Source organism: Alligator mississippiensis, chromosome 1 (assembly GCF_030867095.1).
Source record: "Alligator mississippiensis isolate rAllMis1 chromosome 1, rAllMis1, whole genome shotgun sequence".
Classification (NCBI taxonomy): domain Eukaryota; kingdom Metazoa; phylum Chordata; order Crocodylia; family Alligatoridae; genus Alligator; species Alligator mississippiensis.
In genome coordinates, this window is record NC_081824.1 from 310353427 (window position 1) to 310373451 (window position 20025).

A 20025-nucleotide genomic window follows, 5' to 3' on the forward strand; every position below is an offset into this window, starting at 1 on the left:
TTAAGGAAGGTCTGTTTGGAAAGAGGGGCAGGGAGTGAGAGGCAGTGGATTAGAAGACCCAGGGAGATTGCTGGAATATGTCTCAATCCCACAGCCACTGCCACTTCCAGCTCTTCTTCTGCTTGCACCTGTGAGGCGTCTGTCCAGGCAGGACTACACACCATCAAAGCTTCACTCAGGTCCTGCTTTGGTGTTGTGCAGACTGTGACTTGCAGGTTCCTTCCAGTGTCAGGCAGGTGGGAGAGTGCTTGCAATGTGAACAGTGCCTTCTGGTGGTTTGCCTCAGGGAGCAGACAGGAGTGCTACAGGAGGAGGTAGCAAGGCTCCTGAGCATCCTCTACCATGAGGACTTCATCGATTTCATGTTCCATCGATTCCAGGAAGGACTGCCAGAGGCAGTGCTAGAAAAGGAAGAAGGCATGGAAGCTGGATGCTTGTGACCTCTGGAAACGAGCAGAAGTCATCATCCCCATCTGCAGTGGTTTGCCTGGAGAATCGATATGGAGCACTAGTAACAAAGGAGGTGAAGTGCCTTCCATTGGTGGAAGAGGCCAGGCCAGAATCCCCATGGTGGGGAGACCTGAGACCATTGCCATAAAGAGAAAGTGATGGGGGTGGTGGTTAGAGACTCCTTTCTGTGTGGGATGGAGGCATCCATCTGCCAGCCTGACCTGTTGTCCTGGGAAGTATGCTGCTTGCCTGGAGCTGGGATCCAAGATGTCATGGAAGGATTACCGAGACTGACTACTACCCAATGCTTCTCAGCCATGTGGGCACCAGTGACCCTGACCAGATCGAGTGATTACAGCACTCTGGGTGAAAGGGCAAAGGGAATAGGGAACACATCCTGCAGATCAGTGCATAGCTGCATAGGTAGTGTCACCAGCATGTATTCAGCTTCTTCAACCATGTGATGTTGTTCTAAGAAGGATTGCTAGGAAGAGACGGGATCCACCTGATGGAGAGAGTGAAGAGCATCTTTTCAGACAAGCTTGCTAACCTAGTGAGAAGGGCTTTAAAATAAGCTCACTGGGGGATGGAGACAAAAGCCCTGAGGCAAGTGGGGAAGTGGGAGACCCGGAGGAAGCACAAGTAGGAGAGGGCAACAGGGGAGGCCTCCTCATTCTTACTGCGGTAAAGTAGGGCAATCAGACCTTGGGTGTATGTACATGAATGCACAGAGCTTGGGAAACAAGCAGGAAGAATTGAAATTGGAAGTCATTGCACAGTCGAGGATCTATGACATGATTGGAATAACAGAGGCTTGGTGGGATAGGTTGCATGACTGGTACAAACTGTTCAGGAAGGACAGGCAGGGGAGAAGAGGAGGAGTTGTGCTGTATGTAAAAGAGCTATATGATTGCTCAGAGCTCCAGTACAGAGATAAGCCTGTTAAAAGTCTCTGGGTTAAGGTCAGAGGGGAAAGCAACAAGGATGGTGTCATGGTGGGTGTCTGTTATAGACCAGCAGACCAGGAAGATGAAGTAAATGAGGCTTTCTTCGGACAACTTAGTGGAAACTTCCAGATCACAGGCCCTGGTTCTCGCAGGGGATTTCAATCACCCTGATATATGGTGGGAGGGCAGTACAGCAGTGCACAGACAATCTAGGATATTTTTGCTGAGTGTTGGGGACAACTTCCTAGTGCAAGTGTTGGAGAGTTCAACTAGAGGCCGTACTCTTCTTGACCTGCTGCTCACAAACAGGGAAGAATTGGTAGGAAATGTAGACGTGGATAACAATTTGGGCAGCAATGACCATGAGATAATCAAGTTCAGGATCCTGACAAAACGAAGGAAGGAGAGCAGTAGAGTATGGACCATGAACTTCAAAAAAAAAAAAAAAAGACTTTTACTCCATCTGGGAACTGATTGTTTTCAAATGAGCCTCTTTATTACACTTAGACCATGATACAGTTTGAGCTGTCCTTATGAGTGTAAAGGAGGGAGATCCTAAACCACGAAGAAAACCAGAGGAAATATGCTGTTTGTGCTGTGTTTTGCTTTTATCCTTTCATATGTTCAGAGCTTGCTGCCTGCTGGGTTAGAGGGAGGGAGCATATCAAACACTTTGCTCATATGCAGTTCTGTGCTTGAACAAAACTTCCATAGCAAACCAGAAATCCTGGAGAGGTTTGTGGTTCTTTTATTTCTTAACCTGGATCTTGAGCTGTTTCTCCAGCCATTCAAAATTATTCTGTCACAAAGTTTTTAATCCTTTCCTTTAACCTTTGTGTTTACTGCATTTGAAAGACTGACAAAACAAATAGTTGAAGAAAGTTGAAAGCAAGGTACTTATTTTAGGTATTTGGTTCTGTTCATATACGTGCACTGTGTATAAAATGAAGTAAAATGGGTTATTCTACATAACTAGGACAACACTTTCAAGCAGGTTTAAAGTAGGTTAAATGCCTTTTGCACTGCTTTAATGGCATTGCTGTTTACACATTTGGCAGCATATTGCACGTTAATTCCAGCCACTGTAGCACATTCAGTGGCGTAATACACCTTAAATGACTTTCGGAAATAGAAATATTGCCATATGCCAGTTACCCATATCACATTTGTGGTATAGGAGGGTCACTGATACATTTGATGATTAGATTGTCAGATATTTTGAGTTTCTATCACAGAGGTGCTCCTTGATCTTCTCAAAGACTTTCCCCAGCATTGAGGTAAGACTGACGGGCCTATAGTTGCCCAGGTCCTCCCTCCTCCCTTTTTTAAAGATGGGGACCACATTGGCTATCTTCCAATCATCTGGCACCTGGCCCGAGCACCACAAGCACTCATAAAGCCATGTCAAGGGCCCTGCAATAACCCCTGCTAGCTCCCTCAATACCCTGCCGTGCAGAGCACCTGGACCTGCCGATTTGCACACATCCAGCCCCTCCAGAAGCACACTAACCCAGTCCTCCTCAACCTTAGGTCTGGAGGCGTTCCTCCCGAGTCCGTCTTGAATCACGGTGGGGGAGTCCCAGTCCCTGCACAAGAAAACGGAGGTGAAGAATTTGTTAAAAAGGTCTGCTTTCTCCTTTGGCGCAACCACCAGATTGCCCAGTGTATCTTGCAGGGGCCCCACTGAAAGATTTTCAGTTTTAGAAAAAAGACAGTTTAGTTGTTTCCAGCAATTATAATAAGGATAGATAACAAACTGGTAGCACAATACTCTGCTTAACAATGTTAGGAATATAAATTGCTGTTAACTGATCTTTAATGGGACAAAGACCCCCCCCACCCCCCGGTTTCCTATAGGTTATTTGCTTGTATGTCTCACTTAGTATTATCCCCTTCCCTGTTCTCCTCCTCCTTTCCCTTCTCCTTTCCCACCTAATATATTCAAATCACTTACTCTTCGTCCTAGTCTGCTCTCTGCTGTTCTTTCACAGCACCTGATGAAGTGTATTTGAGTTCACAGAAGCTTGTTCTCTATATATGTATCTTAGGCCCCCTCTTCACAGTACAGGTATCACACAATTAACTGGCTAATCCTGCAGTTACCTTAAGACCAGCTACATGTGCAAAGTAGCTACCACACCATAGAAAGTTCCTACCAGCTATAAAGTTAGACTTCAAAAATGTGTACTAAGATTATAACTGATTGCTATCAAGCTTTAATTTGCACCTGTAGCAAAGTCTCCCCTGTGGCTGGGAGCCCCATGATCTGATAGGGCTTCGAGCCATAGGGGTGCTCCATACCCAGCATAAAACCCTAGGGCCTGAGCAATTGTGGCAGCCATGATCCACAAGGCTTGGGCATGCATGAAACCCCTAGGCCCACATGCACAGCTGTGACTGAGCACACACCCTGCAGGGCTCTCAGTTCCAGCTGCACATGTGGCCCAGGCAGGATCAAGAGCCACATCAAATTCAGGGCTCTCAGCCCCAGATTTATGTGGCCTCTGCAGCTGGGAGCCCCCTCAGCAAATGGGGGTTCTGGTCATGGGAACTGGCATCTTGTTGATGCAGAGGAAACCCAGGGTCAAGCTCCCCCTATACTGGTGATATAGCATAGTAGGATCTAATATGTGATCTCACAATCATGCCTCCTGCCAGTCACATGAGGCATGGCAGGAGGCACAATTGTATTAGATCCAAGCATGCATCATGCATTAGATCCAATTGTCTTTACTTGCACATATAGAGAGGCTTTAGTTAGTCTTTAAGGTCCCTACTTACCCTGCCTTCTGCAAAGACTGTCATTACACTGCCACATTCTCTTATCAGCCCTAGTGAGTTAAAGCCAGTTTCTCCAAAGTTACACATGTGAAGTTGAGATCAGAGTCCAGTTCCTTTGTCTCTGGCAGTTTGCTCATTACGTAAATGACTGTAGAGCCTTAGACAAGGCAATTAACCTTGTTCTCAATTTATCTATCGAAAGAATAGGTAAAAGAAAAATGGTTGCCTTCTTCACAAGGTAGCTGTGAGATACAAGTACCTTTTTAAAGGGTGAAAAATGTTACAGAAATGCAATTAATGTAGCTTTTAGTTCTAAATGAATTAAGGTGGATTCTTGGGTTGTCACAAGACTGATATGAACTCCTCCCTCTTCTGAGTTGTGGTTGGCAGCATTGAAGGCCTCTGCATTTATTGGCCCCCTTTGCTGTTTGGATGCAACCTTGCTGAAAATCTTGTTAAGTAGGGAGAACATGCCTGGTTCATGTTTTCCTTATTCAGCTAACATAAATATGTAATAGGTCTTAGACAGTGTCATTCTTGCTTTCACAACCTAGCCCTGGTAATGATAATAAACAAGTTTTTACAGTTGGACTAGCACACAGGAGTTGCGTTTGGGTGTGATAAATTAAAATTCTAGAAAATATTTCGGGGATGATTCATTGTGACACTTTTCTTTCTGTCTCTAGAAAACAAGATCACCCCAGACCTATAGCCCAAACATGGCACCTATACGCATGCATCGAAGTTGCTCCGACACATTGTGATTACAGTGTGTCAGAGCAGATCGAGTCTACTGGAGTGTGGTTATTACCATGTTCCAGTAGACTCTAGTGTCATGTGTATCAGCGTCCCCATGCTGAAAAATGGTGGTGGCGGCACATTAACTAAAGCTCATTCTACAAGCTTTAGTTAAAGCGCCCCCACCACCATTTTTCAGCACAGGGACACTGATACACATGACACTTGAAGCCACTCTAATTAAAGCACCTCCCTTCCCACCTCCTAGAGCACATGTATAAATGCCCATAGACATGCATCAGATTATGTTTATTTCCATTTATACTCGGAAGTTATGTAAATTCAGGTCACATGCCAGCTGAAAAGCCTGTGCTAGTGAAAATGCCAGAAGAGGTGGTTTGAATCTCAATAAAGGCATACTGAAATAACACCATACTCAAATATGAAGCTAGTCAGTAGCTGAACATTGAACACGTGATTGAGTAGTGCAGCTCTTGAAATAAATCCCACAATCAGATACATACAGTGAGATGTTCATTGCAGGTAGAAGAGAAATTCATACTGAATTCTGCTCCCTGCCTTCACATACAGATGAGCTGACAATTTGGGACAATTGTCTTCAAGTCTCCCCAGCCACAGGATTTTGATGTATAAGAGGCCAGTGGCTTAATTCCCTTAGCCAATCCAAATGCAGACCTAGTGTTCACTTATCAGGCCTTAAAGTATATTTATGAGATGATAAATGTTTACAGTCAACCCTTTTATTGTGAATAGCTGACACTTTCTAAGCCTATTCCATACACTCCAACTTAATGCAGTGAGGACAAGTGAGAAGGTTTTTATCCCATATGATAGCAATAACTGTACTGCAGAAGAGTGTGTGCTCAGCAAAAACATCAGCCATGATGAATAAACAGTTCATTCATGAGCTGTGCTGCCACCAGCCCTGTAAGAGTTGTTTATTGCCTAATATGCACTTCCCATAATAAAGTTACTGCTGAAATAAATTACAGTTTTGCATAATTATTGACAATCACATATTAATGAGCAATGTGTCATATTCTAATGCTCAGTTTTTTTAAATCCATTTGAGCTCCAATTTAATGCCAAAATGCATGAATACAGCTAGGGCATGTAAATTGCATGCTGATTCTGATAGAACATGGAAAATTTACCTATGCATTTTTCCATCGCAGGACTGCTTAGCTCTTGAGTAGTCAACCCTACTAACCTGCTGTTGTTTAGGTTTTCACAAAGGGCAGATAAATAGTCTTTGGTTTTCCAAATTGTCCTTTTTTTATTAAAAAGCTCAATACTGATCTTTATTTTGCTGTTTCATTTTATAGTTAGCACCAGACTTTGTAGACCGGAGCTGTTACGTGCCTCTTTGAAAATCTTCTGCATTATTAGGGTACATGGTGAGGAATGCAGCCCACAAGGCTTGCAATTTACAGTAAGCAACAATTACTGTAATTACCTTCACTGCTCAGTGACCAGGAACTATTTTTGTGGCTTTTAAAAATTAAATAAGCTAGCTGAGAGTAACAGGTTCATGACCCATAACCAAAGGGAAAAAAAGCTTTGATTAAAAATGAAAAAGCATTAATCTGGATTTGTTTGAGTTCCAACATTTCAGGTACAGTATTTCAGTGTTCCCTACCAAAGTAATGTCATTTCCTGTCTATTGTGGTTGAAAAATGGTACTGTAATACCATCTCTTAAAAAAGGAAGGGGGAGAGGAACGTTAGCTGGGAGATGCACAGCAGTATATAATGCAGTCTTATGTGTGTTGTCTTTCACAGTAGTTGACTGACGGATTCTCCCTTTGATTAGTATATTGAATACCCACAGTGTGGGTGCATGTATGTGTATGCACATGTGTGTCAGGATACTTTTTTTTCTTTTTAAATGATCTATACGTGTCCTGATTCCTACAAGTGCTGCATTGATTGTTTGTACTTGTACAGGGTGAGCGAGCGTGAGGCTGCACTTGAAGCAGCTCTAAGGCTGCTGCAACAATTCTACCTGGATCTGGAAAAGTTCCTTGCTTGGCTTACGGAAGCAGAGACGACAGCCAATGTCCTGCAAGATGCTACACGCAAGGAAAGGATACTAGAGGATGCAAAAGGTGTTCGGGAGCTCATGAAACAGTGGCAGGTAAGTCAAATGATTCAGCTATAGAGTCGTCATGGATGCAAGATAATGATTTTTCTTTGTGTTTGTGCCTGCTGTTCAGCTTTTTTTTAATGGAAATTAATTTGAAAAGAACAGTGTTATGTTAGTGATGATTGGTTACTGTTTTTCTGGTGTGACACACTTAACTTTTTTATCAGCCTGATCTTTCCAAGACTTTTACATTTCAATAAGAAAAGAATTACTGTTTGTTTCAAAGCACAACTTCAACATGTAATATAAACTTTGCTGAAACAGATAATTAGATCTCATATTGCAGAGGAATCAGTCATGCTGCCAATCTAGTTTGTTAAAATTATGCTTCTTGACACGCATGAAAGTTTACTAAACATTTCTGATATTTATAGCAGCTGCATAAATTGTCTAGTTTTTTTCTGTATTAACTGAATTGTTTTTCCTCCATTATTTTACAATACTTTTAAAAACTATTAAGTGGCAGCTTTTAGTGAGTATGCCCTCTTGTAACTGGAAAGAAAAGAGATTAAGTAAATTTGTCATCATTTTTAGATATTTTTTTTTTCCTCTGGGAAAAAACAAATCAGCTTTGTCAAACAATGTTAAGGAAAGGAGATAACATGTTTTCTTGTTGATTTAGTGAGTCTAATCACTAGAGGTGGTAGAGCACTTTTGAAGTTGGGTATATTTGCCTTGTGCTACTGTAATTTCTGTGATATGGGTGTGTGACTGTATGAGTTTGTATGCTCTCAGATTTGAGATTATAAGTAAAATAGAGGCCCTTTATTGTAAAATGCCTTCACAGTACTTTAACTTCACTACGGTAATAAATTCACCGACATTCAGAACAGGAAATTTCAGTATAAAGACTATGTTGGTTAATTGAATAGGAATTCATTAAAATCACAGTGATTATGTTGTATAAATGATGTTAAGATAGGTACATTTGTCTTTATTATAATTATATAATTGCTTTATAATAATTATTCTATTATAACACATCTTTTTTTTTTTTTCTTTTTTATTCATACTACTTGCTGGTGACTTCCAGTATTATATACTTTGAAAGCTGGAGGTGCCATATTCCTTAAAAATAGTTTGGACCATTTTTTGCTTAATAAGTGGATTAAAGTTATCCCAATCTTTTATCAGATAAAGATATCTTGGTCTCTCCCCACTCCTTGTGTGTGACTTAAGTTGGTGTGATCCTTAGCAAAGTAGTTATGAATGGGAGATGATTCAGTGCTTAATTAGATATTCATTATAGTTCATTTCTGTCCACTCTCAATATGATTCTTTGGTTACTAACGGAATTAACAGCAACCCAAGTTCTTCCTTTATACTCCTGTATCATGACATATTTTCAGTTACTTCATTGATCTGATGCCATAACATCTGTATGTCATGTAACCATGGTTCATCTGCCTACTAGATTCCATTATAAATGGAGACTTAGTACTTTATTCTAAATGTATATAAGCTTATAAAAATGCATATTTTATTAAGTCTTCCTTGCATCTTTCAAAGCTGATATTCCTTCAAGAGTCACCCACAGATAGAGCAAGTAGACAACAAGTAATAAAAGACAAAATTAATTCAGCAGTCTGCTTAAGACAACCAGTATAGTAAATAGAATAAAAATTATCCTGTAAATTAAATTATTTTTCTTTGAGTAAATTTAGTTCTCTCTCAAATAAATTGTTGCATTTGAGTTGAAGAAGCATAAGTCTAAATTTTCCCTTTTTCCTTCCAGGATTTTGTTGCACTTAATTCCCCCTCCCCCCCCCCCCCCCAAAAAAAAAAGTATGAAGGGCAAAAAATATAGCAGTATCTCTTCTTCAAGAAGCAAGTGCCATTCTTTTCACCATTTGATCATGGCTGTACAGCCACAGCAGTGATTCTTACATATTAAAAACAAACATTAGTATGCAGAGACACAGCAGCAGCTGTTTTATTGTCTCTGACTCCCAACAGATTCATATATACCTGTCCACCCATGGAGCAGTAATTTTTGACTTTCAGTTAAGGCTGATGGCTAATAGAGGAGGAGGTGGGGGATATCTTAACAATGTGTTTTGTTTTGTTATTTCCTCTGGCTGTCCATCAATCTGTCTCTCTATACATAAACCAATATTTTTGGCTAGACTAATCAGCCTCTTCCTGTTTATCAGCTACTTCATAGTATGTTAATCCTTCAGAAAAATCTCATAAGTGCCACAAGTAGATTATGAAATGTCCTTCCCCTGAATGGAATTGATATGATTGATGTCCCTATGGTGGCTCTTAATTATTATTTTTTTAAACTCCTACTATGAGAGGTGAAGGAAGTGCCTTTTCCAGACTGGTTTCAGTGGCATTGTCATTTACGTAAAAGAAGTCCTGATATATTAATGGTACTGACTTGAAGATGCCCCTTTTCTGACAAATCTACTGTTTTGCCAAAAATGGTGTAGCTGTTGCTTGTGATCAGCATGTTTTTTCTGTTACAGTAAATCAGTGCCATTGTAAAACATAGGCATTATTTACAATTCATTTAATAGGATATATGCCATTACAATAGCTGCTGTCCTTTATATCTGGGACATTATTTTAAGACAGTCTTTTCAACAAAACAGGAGTTTTACTTAAGCCAAAACAGGAGTTTTACTTAAACCAAAACTTTTTAATTTAAGTGTCAGCTCTAAAATGTTTTGACCCACCTTACCTAGTATGGGTATTATATGTAGTGCTGATATTATGACTTCAGAATTCTTCTCTAGAGATTGTGAGTTTTCCTTAAATGACAATGGTAATTTTTCTACCGATCAAACATTAAGATCTATGAGGAACATTGCCATATGTGAAATAGCTGTTTTTTTTTCACTTCTGCATATGAAATAGTATTTTGCAGACTGAGCATGAGCAGGTTTTACACTGGAGATCTGGTAAAGCTGTAAGAGAAGTATCAGTAAAAGCTAAAAGAGAGATGAGGTCTGGAACCATTAGTGAGAATCATTTTTCCTGACCAAAAGTAAAAAACTTTTTTTTGTTTGCCTGTGTGTTCCTGCCAGCTGTTTCAAAACCTAGTACCAAAACATGTTACAAGTTCCGACAAACAGGCTCTGAACAAAAATATTGGTTGATGCCCTAAGGAAATTATTTAGAAATAGAACAGAATAGAAAAGAATTAAAACATGTCAGCCAAGATCTTGAATAAGGTATATTTATTACATGGATCCCTAAAGAAAGGTCACTCCAGTACTCTATGATGTGAGCCAATGGGTTATTTTCAAAGCTGTTCTTTTTTTCTTTCTTTCTTTTTTTTTAAAGAGAAGAATTTCTCCATCCTGACAGAGAAAGATGGGATGCATAGCTGGGCATGATTTGAGTGACCATATTTTTAAGATAGCTACATAAAGTAAAAAAGCCTGCTTTACGTATATATGATGCACCTTCCTATGATTAAAATACACTCATGTTTTTCTTTTTTATATTGTAGACTACACTCTGATTTGGAGATACTTTATGAGGCTGTCTATTGCACTGTATGATCATTTAAAATGTTAACAACTTAAGGGTTTTAAAATTGATTTAGGAACATCCCATTATATCCCTTTTTATCCAGTTTGTATTAAGATTCTTTTGGGAAGTGTGAGTCATCCTCTCTTTGCTTTCATTGCCAAAATATTGAGGATAAGCTTACCTCTAAGCATGGGATGAACCCCATTGACTTCAACGCACATTCTTAAGTATTATTCTTTTCTAAGTTTTCTTCATATTCCTCAAGCGTATTGAGCAAGAGTTCATTCTACCCTTAATAGAATCTGTATATTCTGTTTTCCCAAAATGTTTATACTCTGGATGGTTCACAACATACTCATTTTGCAATGGATTGCTGAATTAGGTACAAAATGCTTAGCTGCACATTTTGCTTCATTGGTTGCCACCTTTCCACTCAGCTGCAGTTCATCAATGATCCCAAGCAAACATCAGCTGCAGCTCTGTATACCTCTTGTTACTTTTCAAAGCCTCATCTTCACAGAGGAGGAGACAAAGGAACCTAACTCTGAGCAGTATTTGGGTTCTATTGTATTATATGCATATGTACCATAAAATCTGGTTCTCTTCTTTTCATCACTCTCCCTAATATATTCAAACTCTTGCCACTGAGATAATAATCTTACTATTCTCTTTCAACCATTTAATTTACTCTTCCTCTTGTTCTACCTTATATTTCTGCTGATTGTCCTTACTAACAAAGGTTAAGTACAAGTTAGCTTTTAAACCTTCTTGCACCCTTTTCTATCTGTTCACTTCATTTTTCTCATTTCCCCCGCCCCCCCCCTTACTTTCTATGCTTAGAATTTGTTACATCTCTGTGCACTCCAATAATCTCTCCATTTTTAAATTCTTTGGAGCTCATCTCTTCTGTGAGGTCTGTGATAAATATGGACTCTGGGTCTCTTTCTTGAAAAGATGGAAAACAACTAACCAAGGTAAAAGTATTGGAATGGGAGAGAATAAGTCCCATGTTGAAAGTCAGGAGTCCTAACTTCTGATTTTGGCTCTCACACTTTTGATCTGAGTTCTTGTCTGCTCTCTATTAAATAATGTTTCTTACCAACAACCACCATGGATCCTTTTGAAGATTAGTTAGTATCTATGATGTATTCAGTGTATAAAGTCTATAACAAGTCGGGGCTGTTCCAACTCAGCTCATGGTGCTGCAGTTCCAGGCGTATGTGTAAACACAGTTCCTGGGAGCAATAAACTGGCATGATATATACTGGAGTTTATTGCTTCACATTATTGTCACATGTAGATGTGCCTACAAAGGAGGAAGTTTGGAAGCTCTAGAAAGCAATAAATAACTGAGGAAGAAGGGAAAACACATTCTTTTTTCTAACAATTCCAGTCAACTTTATGACATCAAGAATATCATTTTCTTGAAAGTAGAAATAGAGGCCTTAATTTTTGCTACATGATGCTGTTACATAATGACAAGCAAAATTTACACAACAGATTGTAAACATAGATTAGCTTGGCTTGGGGAAAAGTTTTAGGTATTTAAAATGAAGACATTTTTTATGAAGTGAAATTCAGTATTTATTGCAGCTTTTATCATCATAACAATAAACAAGCTGTAAGTGGAGGAAACATTCAAATAAAGATTATCTCTCTCTCTCCCTCTCTCTTTTAAACTTTAGTCTATTTAATTAAATTACATATGGTAAGTAGAATTTCATGTTAACTTGGTAAGGCAATGGTTGCCTGACTGCACTTTTCCTCCACTCCTAAATTAATTTCAGAAAAAAAGAAGCTGGCTCATATTCAGTAAACTTGGTTTTATGTAGAGCTGTTGGAGAGAAAGGTAGTCATTTTACAGGCATTTTGATTTCACTATTTCAAATTTTAGTATCATGGGAACATAGGGAAAAACAGAAAATTCAGGGGAAAATTTCAAAATTTTGCAAAAATACAAAGTAGAATGGCCTTTCTCTGAGCAGCTGCCCTGAAGCTCTGGACCACAGAGGCTCAGAGAGTTTGTGAGTTTAGAAGTTATTACATTCAGGCCTTCCAGGCTCTTGGCCTATCCATCAGTCAACTCAGCAGCCTGAAAGTAAGCCAGACAGATGCCTGCTTTCTGTCAGACTATCACTAAAATCAAACTCCATCCTGTCTTCATGGAACACTTCAATTTCAACAAAATGGCATTGTCCTATGGGAGAAACGCACACACACACTCCTTCACAGAGTTTGAAATCTGCTTTCATTTTAATATATTTAAAATTGAGCCTAAAAGTGTGTCAGGTAGAGATTTTACATATAAATGTCCTACACCAAGCAGTGCAGTTTTAAACATGAGGAGATCTCTATGAATGCACAATAAAACTGCATGTATATTTAGCTCTAAAGGAGAGGTTGGCAACATCTTTGGGCAGAGTGCCAAACACACCTTGGCTTGTAAGATGTTGGTGTGCTAGAGGCAGATGGCAGGGGAGCTACAAGGAACCCAGCCCTTGTTGTGGCTGTGAAGCCCAGGCCCCTTCCCGGCCATCTGCCCCGAGGCACGTATGTGCCCACCACCAAGTAGGGCCGGGGCTTTGTGGGCCCTGCTGCCTGCTATGGAGCTGCTTGCAGCAGGTGGTGGGGAGGTTGCAAGCAACTGCAGCAGGTACTACGGAGCCCCAGCCCTTTACTAGCAGCAGGTGCATGTGTGCCTCAAGGTGGACAGCAGGGAAGGGACCAGGGCTGCAGTGCCACAACAAGGTTCAGACTCCTCGCAGCTCCCTTGCCATCCACCCTGAGGCACGTGTGCCATGCAAAATGCCTCAAAGTGCCACACCCTGGCATGCATGCTGGGGGTTGCCTACCCATGCTCTAAAATATCTCTTTCAGACTTACTGTATGTCAAATGACTTTGCAAGGCAAGTAAGGTAGATATGGTATAATGGTTAGATACAAACAAATGCACCAGACAGGTGTTCACACAGTGCCTTAAACATCAGGTTTTCTGGTTGCCAGTAAGGTATTTGAAGAGGCAACAAGCTCAAAAAAGTAGCCATTAATAGATGTGAAAGCACTAATGGGGTTTTAAGGGTGATGCACTTTAGGCATTTTTATGCAGACAGTGTACCGATAATTCATGTGTAGAATAGATCAGAAAGGCCAGCAATGGAAACTGCAATCACATAGTTATTTTAAAAGCCAAGAAAAAACAATCACAAATACAAGTGTGCATGGAAGGAAGCCAAAAAAAGCTAAGCGTTAATGGAATTTCAAAAGCAATAGTTTTTGATATTTTCTATTGAGAGGGTAAATAGTATGTAAAATGGCGTAAAAAGGAGAGCAAGGGAAAACTGCAGCCATGTAGTCATGTTAAAACTGTATTTAAACAGGAGTAAAGAGCAGGTAGTTATAAAGCTTTGACAAAGGTGGAAGGAACACAAATTCCTCCTCTCCTGATAAGATTTTTTGTGTTTAATTTTTTTTTTTTTTTTTTACTGAGTGAAGGAACCTTTACATCAACGATCAGAATATCCCTTTCACTTTAGGACCTAAACAGCCACAAGAAATGGAAGGGTGTGCATTTTAAGTACACCGTCCCAGACTAGCTTGGTGAGGGGGAGTGGGGTGGAGGCTGGTTTCCAGGGAGAGGAATCCCTGTTAACTTCATTACAACTGATGGAGCAGTTGAGCAGAAAACGTTTCTGCAGCCCACCAGTGGAGGTTGATGAAAGGGATGTGATGCATCTCTTGGCCAAGAGCAGTTTCTCAGACTTCAAGCTCCACAATGTAGAAGGTTATAACTACCATCTGCCACAATTATCCTGATGTTGTCTTGGGACTGCAAACCAGCATTCAGGAGCCAGTCTAAATCTTAAGCACAATATAACAACTCTATTCAAGTGCCCAAGCCACCAGGGTTTTCCTTTCTCCGGTAGGAAGAAGTGTTGCTCAGTAGGGGGCGTGAGAAACAGGCCATATTCGATTCAGATCTGGATTTGGCCCAAATCGGGGAGAGTGATTCAATTTATCAATTTGGATCACAGTCCCTGATTCAATTCGGCCAAATCCGAATTTGAAGATTCAATGCTGATTTGTAGAATCAATGATTCGGCCATAGACGCAGCTTTAAATGTTTTTTCTACATGCCTCAAGGTACCAGGTGTGGCTCATAATGCTGCAATGCTGGGGTGGATGGAGTGTCCCACAGAAGCGTAGGGGGGCCCCCTGCATGCTCGGTGGCAGACCTGGAAGTGGACGGGAATACTTCTGGTCCACTTCCAGGTCTGCTGGGGAGCACGCTGGGGCCATCACCTGCAGGGGGACCCTGGGTGCCCCCCTCAGACCCAGGAGGCACCAGTCACTGATCCAGGAGGTTCTGGGGGGGTCCCCTAGTGCACTTCCCGGCGGACCCGAAAGTGCTTTTGGTCCACATCTGGGTCTGCTGCCGAACACACTGGGGTCCCTCTCGAGCTCCTGTGGGACACTCCATCTGCCTCAGCATCTCAGCGTTCACAAGTCGCCTGGAACCTTAAGGTATGTAGAAAAAACATTTAAATCTGTGTCTGTCAGAATTGTCAAATCTTTCTGAATCTCTCCAAATCGATTCAGAGAGTTCTGATTCAATTTGGAGAAATTAAAGGAGCTCCTGATTCAATCTGGATTTGCAGATTTGGCTACCAAATCAGGCCGAATCTCTACTGAATTGAATCAGCAACCGAAGCTTTGCACAAGCCTATCGCTCAGATACTTGTATTATTTTTTCTTTGTTAGTTGAAAAAAACACTGCTAAGGATTTATAGTGCATACAGAAATTGGGTTTGCGTCCCCTATCTCTCTCTTTATATATTTGTTTGTAGGAACTGTGAAAATAATGATAGAGGACATTAATACAGATCAATGGGTTGCCTTATCCTTATTGTAATTCTGCTGATCATAGGGATGCATGAAGTCATTATAATTTGAGAATGTTAAGTAGAAAATACATTTTGATAAATCTTTATCACTAGAAATACTGGAAAATCTTAGATTTCAGTTGGGAATATATTTTTACCCTCTCACTAATGTTTTTTTGTATATCAAGTAATATCTCTAAAGATTTTTTCATATACATGCTCAAGTTTCAGCATTCTTTTTTTTTTTTTAAGTCAATGGTGTAAATTATTCTTCCTTTGTGCATCTACAACTTCATATAATAGAAATAATTTGTCTGGGGATATCAGCCACTAGTAGGTGTTGCTTTTGATTTTGATCAGAAATGATTAGATCAGGAAGTCACTGGTAGAAAATAAGGTTAATATCCTGTCAGTACTTAATCTATTCACTGAGAGTGGGGAGACTCCAACATAACTACACATTCTGATTGCCTGGTGATGTAATTATATTAAATCTTTGCATTATAAATGCACTGTTTGTTTCTGTGAACATGCATTTGCATGCACCATTTGTCTGAACTGACAACAGCCTAATAGTTGTGGCGATTTGCACATTTATAATACTTTCCGGAGGATTTTCACACAATGCATAACGGTTACTCTAAGGAGTTGTGTAATTATATGTTGCGTTTTATTGTCCAATTTTAAAAGTATCATATGTCCTCATGAGGCCCGGATTGATACATGGCTATATGAAAGAGATGAAAATAATGGACTTTACTTTCTGCTTTAGCACTTTTTGTGATATGAAACCTCAGCTGTGTTAATTACCCTCGTGGTTTGTCATTGTAGCAATAATTATATGACATTGCTTTCCAGTTTACATAATATTGGACATAATTCTGAAATTGGCTGGGATTTATGTTGCTATTTTATCAATGTAATCATTATAAATTAAGTCTGCAGGTCAATTTAATTGGATGTTTCACCCTGAAATTTAACAAAGTAAAAATGCATGCAGCAGTAATTCTTTTAGATGATAACCTGAGAGTGCTTCCTGTTTTCATATAGTTAACATCTATATTCTAAAAATTTTGCTGAATGCAGCACATATGTTTTGATGCCGAGAGCCCTAGTTTGGTAGGACATTATAAGGGAAACATTATGTAGTTAATATTTTAATACTCTTGAACTGAAATACACAACTAAATCTCAGCCTCCCCCTACCCACCCAACGTTATATTTCTTCCATGAGCAGAGGCAGTTAGCTATATTAGCCAGAAGTCAAAGAGTAGTGAGTTTAGTAAGTTTTTGTAAGCAGCAGCCTGCTTCATCATACTTTCCTCACATTGTATTACATTCACAAAATCTGACAATGCAGGCTATTGCTTACAAAAACTGTTGCCTCTCTGAGTGAGTTAGTCTGTAAGGTTCCATTCCACCCTGCCTTCTGCTTTTCCTTTCATTTGTGCTTCCCCAGCACCTATATTATTTTCCATTCTTAGAGGTGAGGAGATATTTGTATTCAAAATATGTATAATTTACTATATCTTAGATTATATTTTAAAATTAATCGGAAGGTTAATTCTCCCTTTTCATAGCTGAATTTTGTTTTTAAACCCTAATCATGGGAGATTGGTAGAAAGTGAGGAGTCTTCATCCAATTTGTGACTCTAAGCAACTTCTGCCTATCATTTCCAAGGTATCTGTCGCATTAGCTTATGAGAATAGCCTCCATTTTTTCCTGAAGTATTCTTTTCTCAACAGCAAATGATTTGCATACATAATGGTGTCTCTCTTCTTTGCTCTTTAGTAAATCGCCACAGTGATGGAATGAGTCTTTCATGTCAGTTTTAAGCACAAGTTAAAACACAACACATTAATCTTGTGATAAGTCTTGACTTATCTCTTAAGCTATGGAAAGGTGTTTGGAGTGGTGAAATGTACAAGAGAGTGGGGATGAAAAGCATCTGAAAGGCTGTCAGTTATTTGTTTTTAATAGCAGTAAAAAAAGTTAAAGTTTTATGTTTATGTGCCAATACTTATATTATTTCCCTATAGTCCATCTGATTTGTATAATTGCTATTTAATTTGCAGGAAAATATCTGAAAGCTTTTAATCTGAAAAAAAAATCTTAATTTTTTGACCTGGCAAACTTGCCTACTGCTGTGAAATATTTCTGATCCTACAGGACAGTCTGTTCTGTTAGCCTTGAAGTGGCATGGAAATTGTCAGCTCCATCTAACTATACAACTGAATATTAGAGCAATGTAAAATGTCATCTTTAAGCAGAATTGCTGTTACAGCTTTATCTATAATGTGGCTAGACACCACCACAATGAAAAACTTCAAAGCAGGACTCTAAAGTAGAGAACAAGTGAGGGGGCAGTAAAAATAATTTTCCGAGTACAAGAAATAAGAATGAGAATTCTTTGTGTTTGTTCAGAAATAACTATCTCATGGGCTGATGCAGTCTATGGCCCTTGGCTTCTGGGTTCATTTATCCAGAATATGGATCGTCTTGAAGAGCACCTTCCTGCCACCAGTTATTGTCCAAGTAATAATTTGCTATATTAGCTGGCCTGGCCAAATCCAATGTTTAGATCTTAGGATCTAAAATGAGAAAATGTTGCCAGTGTGTCACCTTATGGAAAGCAAAACTGGGAACTGCTGGTATGCTTGTGGATTGGTAACTTGAACATAATACTTTTAGCTATACAGTGCTACTAGTTTGCAAAAAGCAACCATTTACAAATGTAATTTTGGGGCTGAAAAATGGCTTATCTCAATATTTCCATTTCAAATTAATGCTAACTGGTTATTGGAGTGGAGATTAGCAGAAAGTCTGAGGAGAAGAAAATGGGCATGGTAGAACAGACAAAATTTCAGCTCCTCTAGATTAATTATATGCATGAAGGACAGTCCATTAACTTTGTCCTCAGGTATAGCATTTGTGCTCATTGAGGTTTTTTTTTTAATTCATATTTAAAAAAAATAGAAGTATTGTTAACAAGTGGCACAGAGACCTCAATAGTTTTCTTTAAAATGTTTTGAATACTGTTTCCACAGCATTATGATCAATGCGCTTAATGCAAGATAAGCTGTGATTGAGGGGGTAACTTCAGTTATGTTTCTTTCACCAGAACAGGATTTAAAAAATAAATAAATAAAGCTCTGTATAAGTATAGCAAGGCCCCTAGTGGCCATGCGGCCCCTGCCTGGCTCAGGCTCAATTGCAGCCCCTTCTGATCACTCATCTTCCACGCCTTGCTCTTATTGAAGGTCATAAAAGGGAGGCTGCTTGTGGGCTGTGTATGAGCTTGAGCCTGTGTCAGTCACCACCGGGCCTCTTCTGGGTTCCTTCAGTGACAGTCCTGGGCCCCTAGGCTAGCAGGTCCTCTCAGCCTGGCTATCCCTCTGCTGGGCACCTGTCACCTTAAAGGCTTCTTGCATGGTACCTTCTGTACACCAGGCCCCAAGTCTTACAGGTCTTCTCTCTCTGGGATGTTGTTTATTTATACCCTCAGCCCCTTCTTGGGCCTTCAGATGCCCCTGGTCCCCTACACAGTCCCTTCCTGGGTTCTTGGACCTCTGGTCCTATACACAGCCCCTTCTCTGGGCTCCCAGACCCCTGGTCCTGCACACTACCCCTTCTCTGGGCTAGTGAATTGTGTAGCTCAGTTCAGACCTTCCCTGGGCACATGGACCCTCTGTGGGTTTAGAATAAAACAGGCCACTTGCATGTAAACCCTGCCTTTCTCTGCCCAGGTAACCTTCCTCTGTTCCAAGTCCTGCTGTCCTGCTGCCAGGAACTCCTCACTTCGTGGCTGCCAGAAAGAGACCGCCTGGCTGGTTCAGGCTCTGGGCTTATATAGCTCCAGTCTGAGCCCTCTTCTGGTCAGGCCAGTCTCACATTAGCCCCCTGCACCACCTGCAAGCAGCCTCACAGGCAGCTAGCTCCATGGAAGGAGTGTCCTGCTACAATAAGAGGCTGAACGAAAAAGAGCACTTCACAGGTAGCATAATGGTGAGGCACCACTCAAATAGACTGACATTGCACTACTTTTGCCGTCTTCTGAGGTTAGGTGCTAACAAAACAATGTTTGTTTTTTTTCCTTACTGTGTTCACTTCTATAGAAGGGAAGGTGTAAGAAAGAAGAGCAGGAGGCTTTTGGTGTCCTAGGGAATGGGATAGACAGGAAAGAAAAGAAAAGAAAAGATGGGACTTAAGAGCAGCTGTGCACAGTTAAATTAATGTGTGGTTCTGCAGTGAGATTTGTGGTGAGCTAGAATTTTTCTGTAGAGAAGTCTAGATGCTCCTTCTCGGTGGGAAATCTGCAGTGCCACAGCTGTTATACTTAGCTGAATGTCAAAGAAGAAAAGCAACAGAAAATCAACAATAAAATGAATGTGTGAGAACTCTGAATATGTGTGTGTGTACACATACATATGCAGGTGCACATATACGTGTAGACATACATATACTTGCACATGCACACACACACACATAAAATAAAAACATCTTTTTATTAATGGTTTTGTTTTTATATAATCTGTGTGATTAACTTAATACTCTTTTCATTGTCTAAAAAAAGAGTAAG

At 40.1% G+C, this 20025-nt stretch overlaps 1 protein-coding gene across 11 annotated transcripts in view; it reads left to right on the forward strand.

Annotated features, from left to right (window-relative positions):
* The window catches only part of DMD (dystrophin), a 2172325-nt gene that overhangs the window by 1754235 nt on the left and 398065 nt on the right, over positions 1-20025 (forward strand). For all 11 annotated transcript variants that reach the window (XM_059720821.1, XM_059720816.1, XM_059720817.1 and 8 more), the window contains one exon: positions 6884-7073. In XM_059720821.1, the coding sequence (XP_059576804.1) occupies positions 6884-7073 (190 nt within the window). The remainder of the gene's footprint in view (positions 1-6883; positions 7074-20025) is intronic.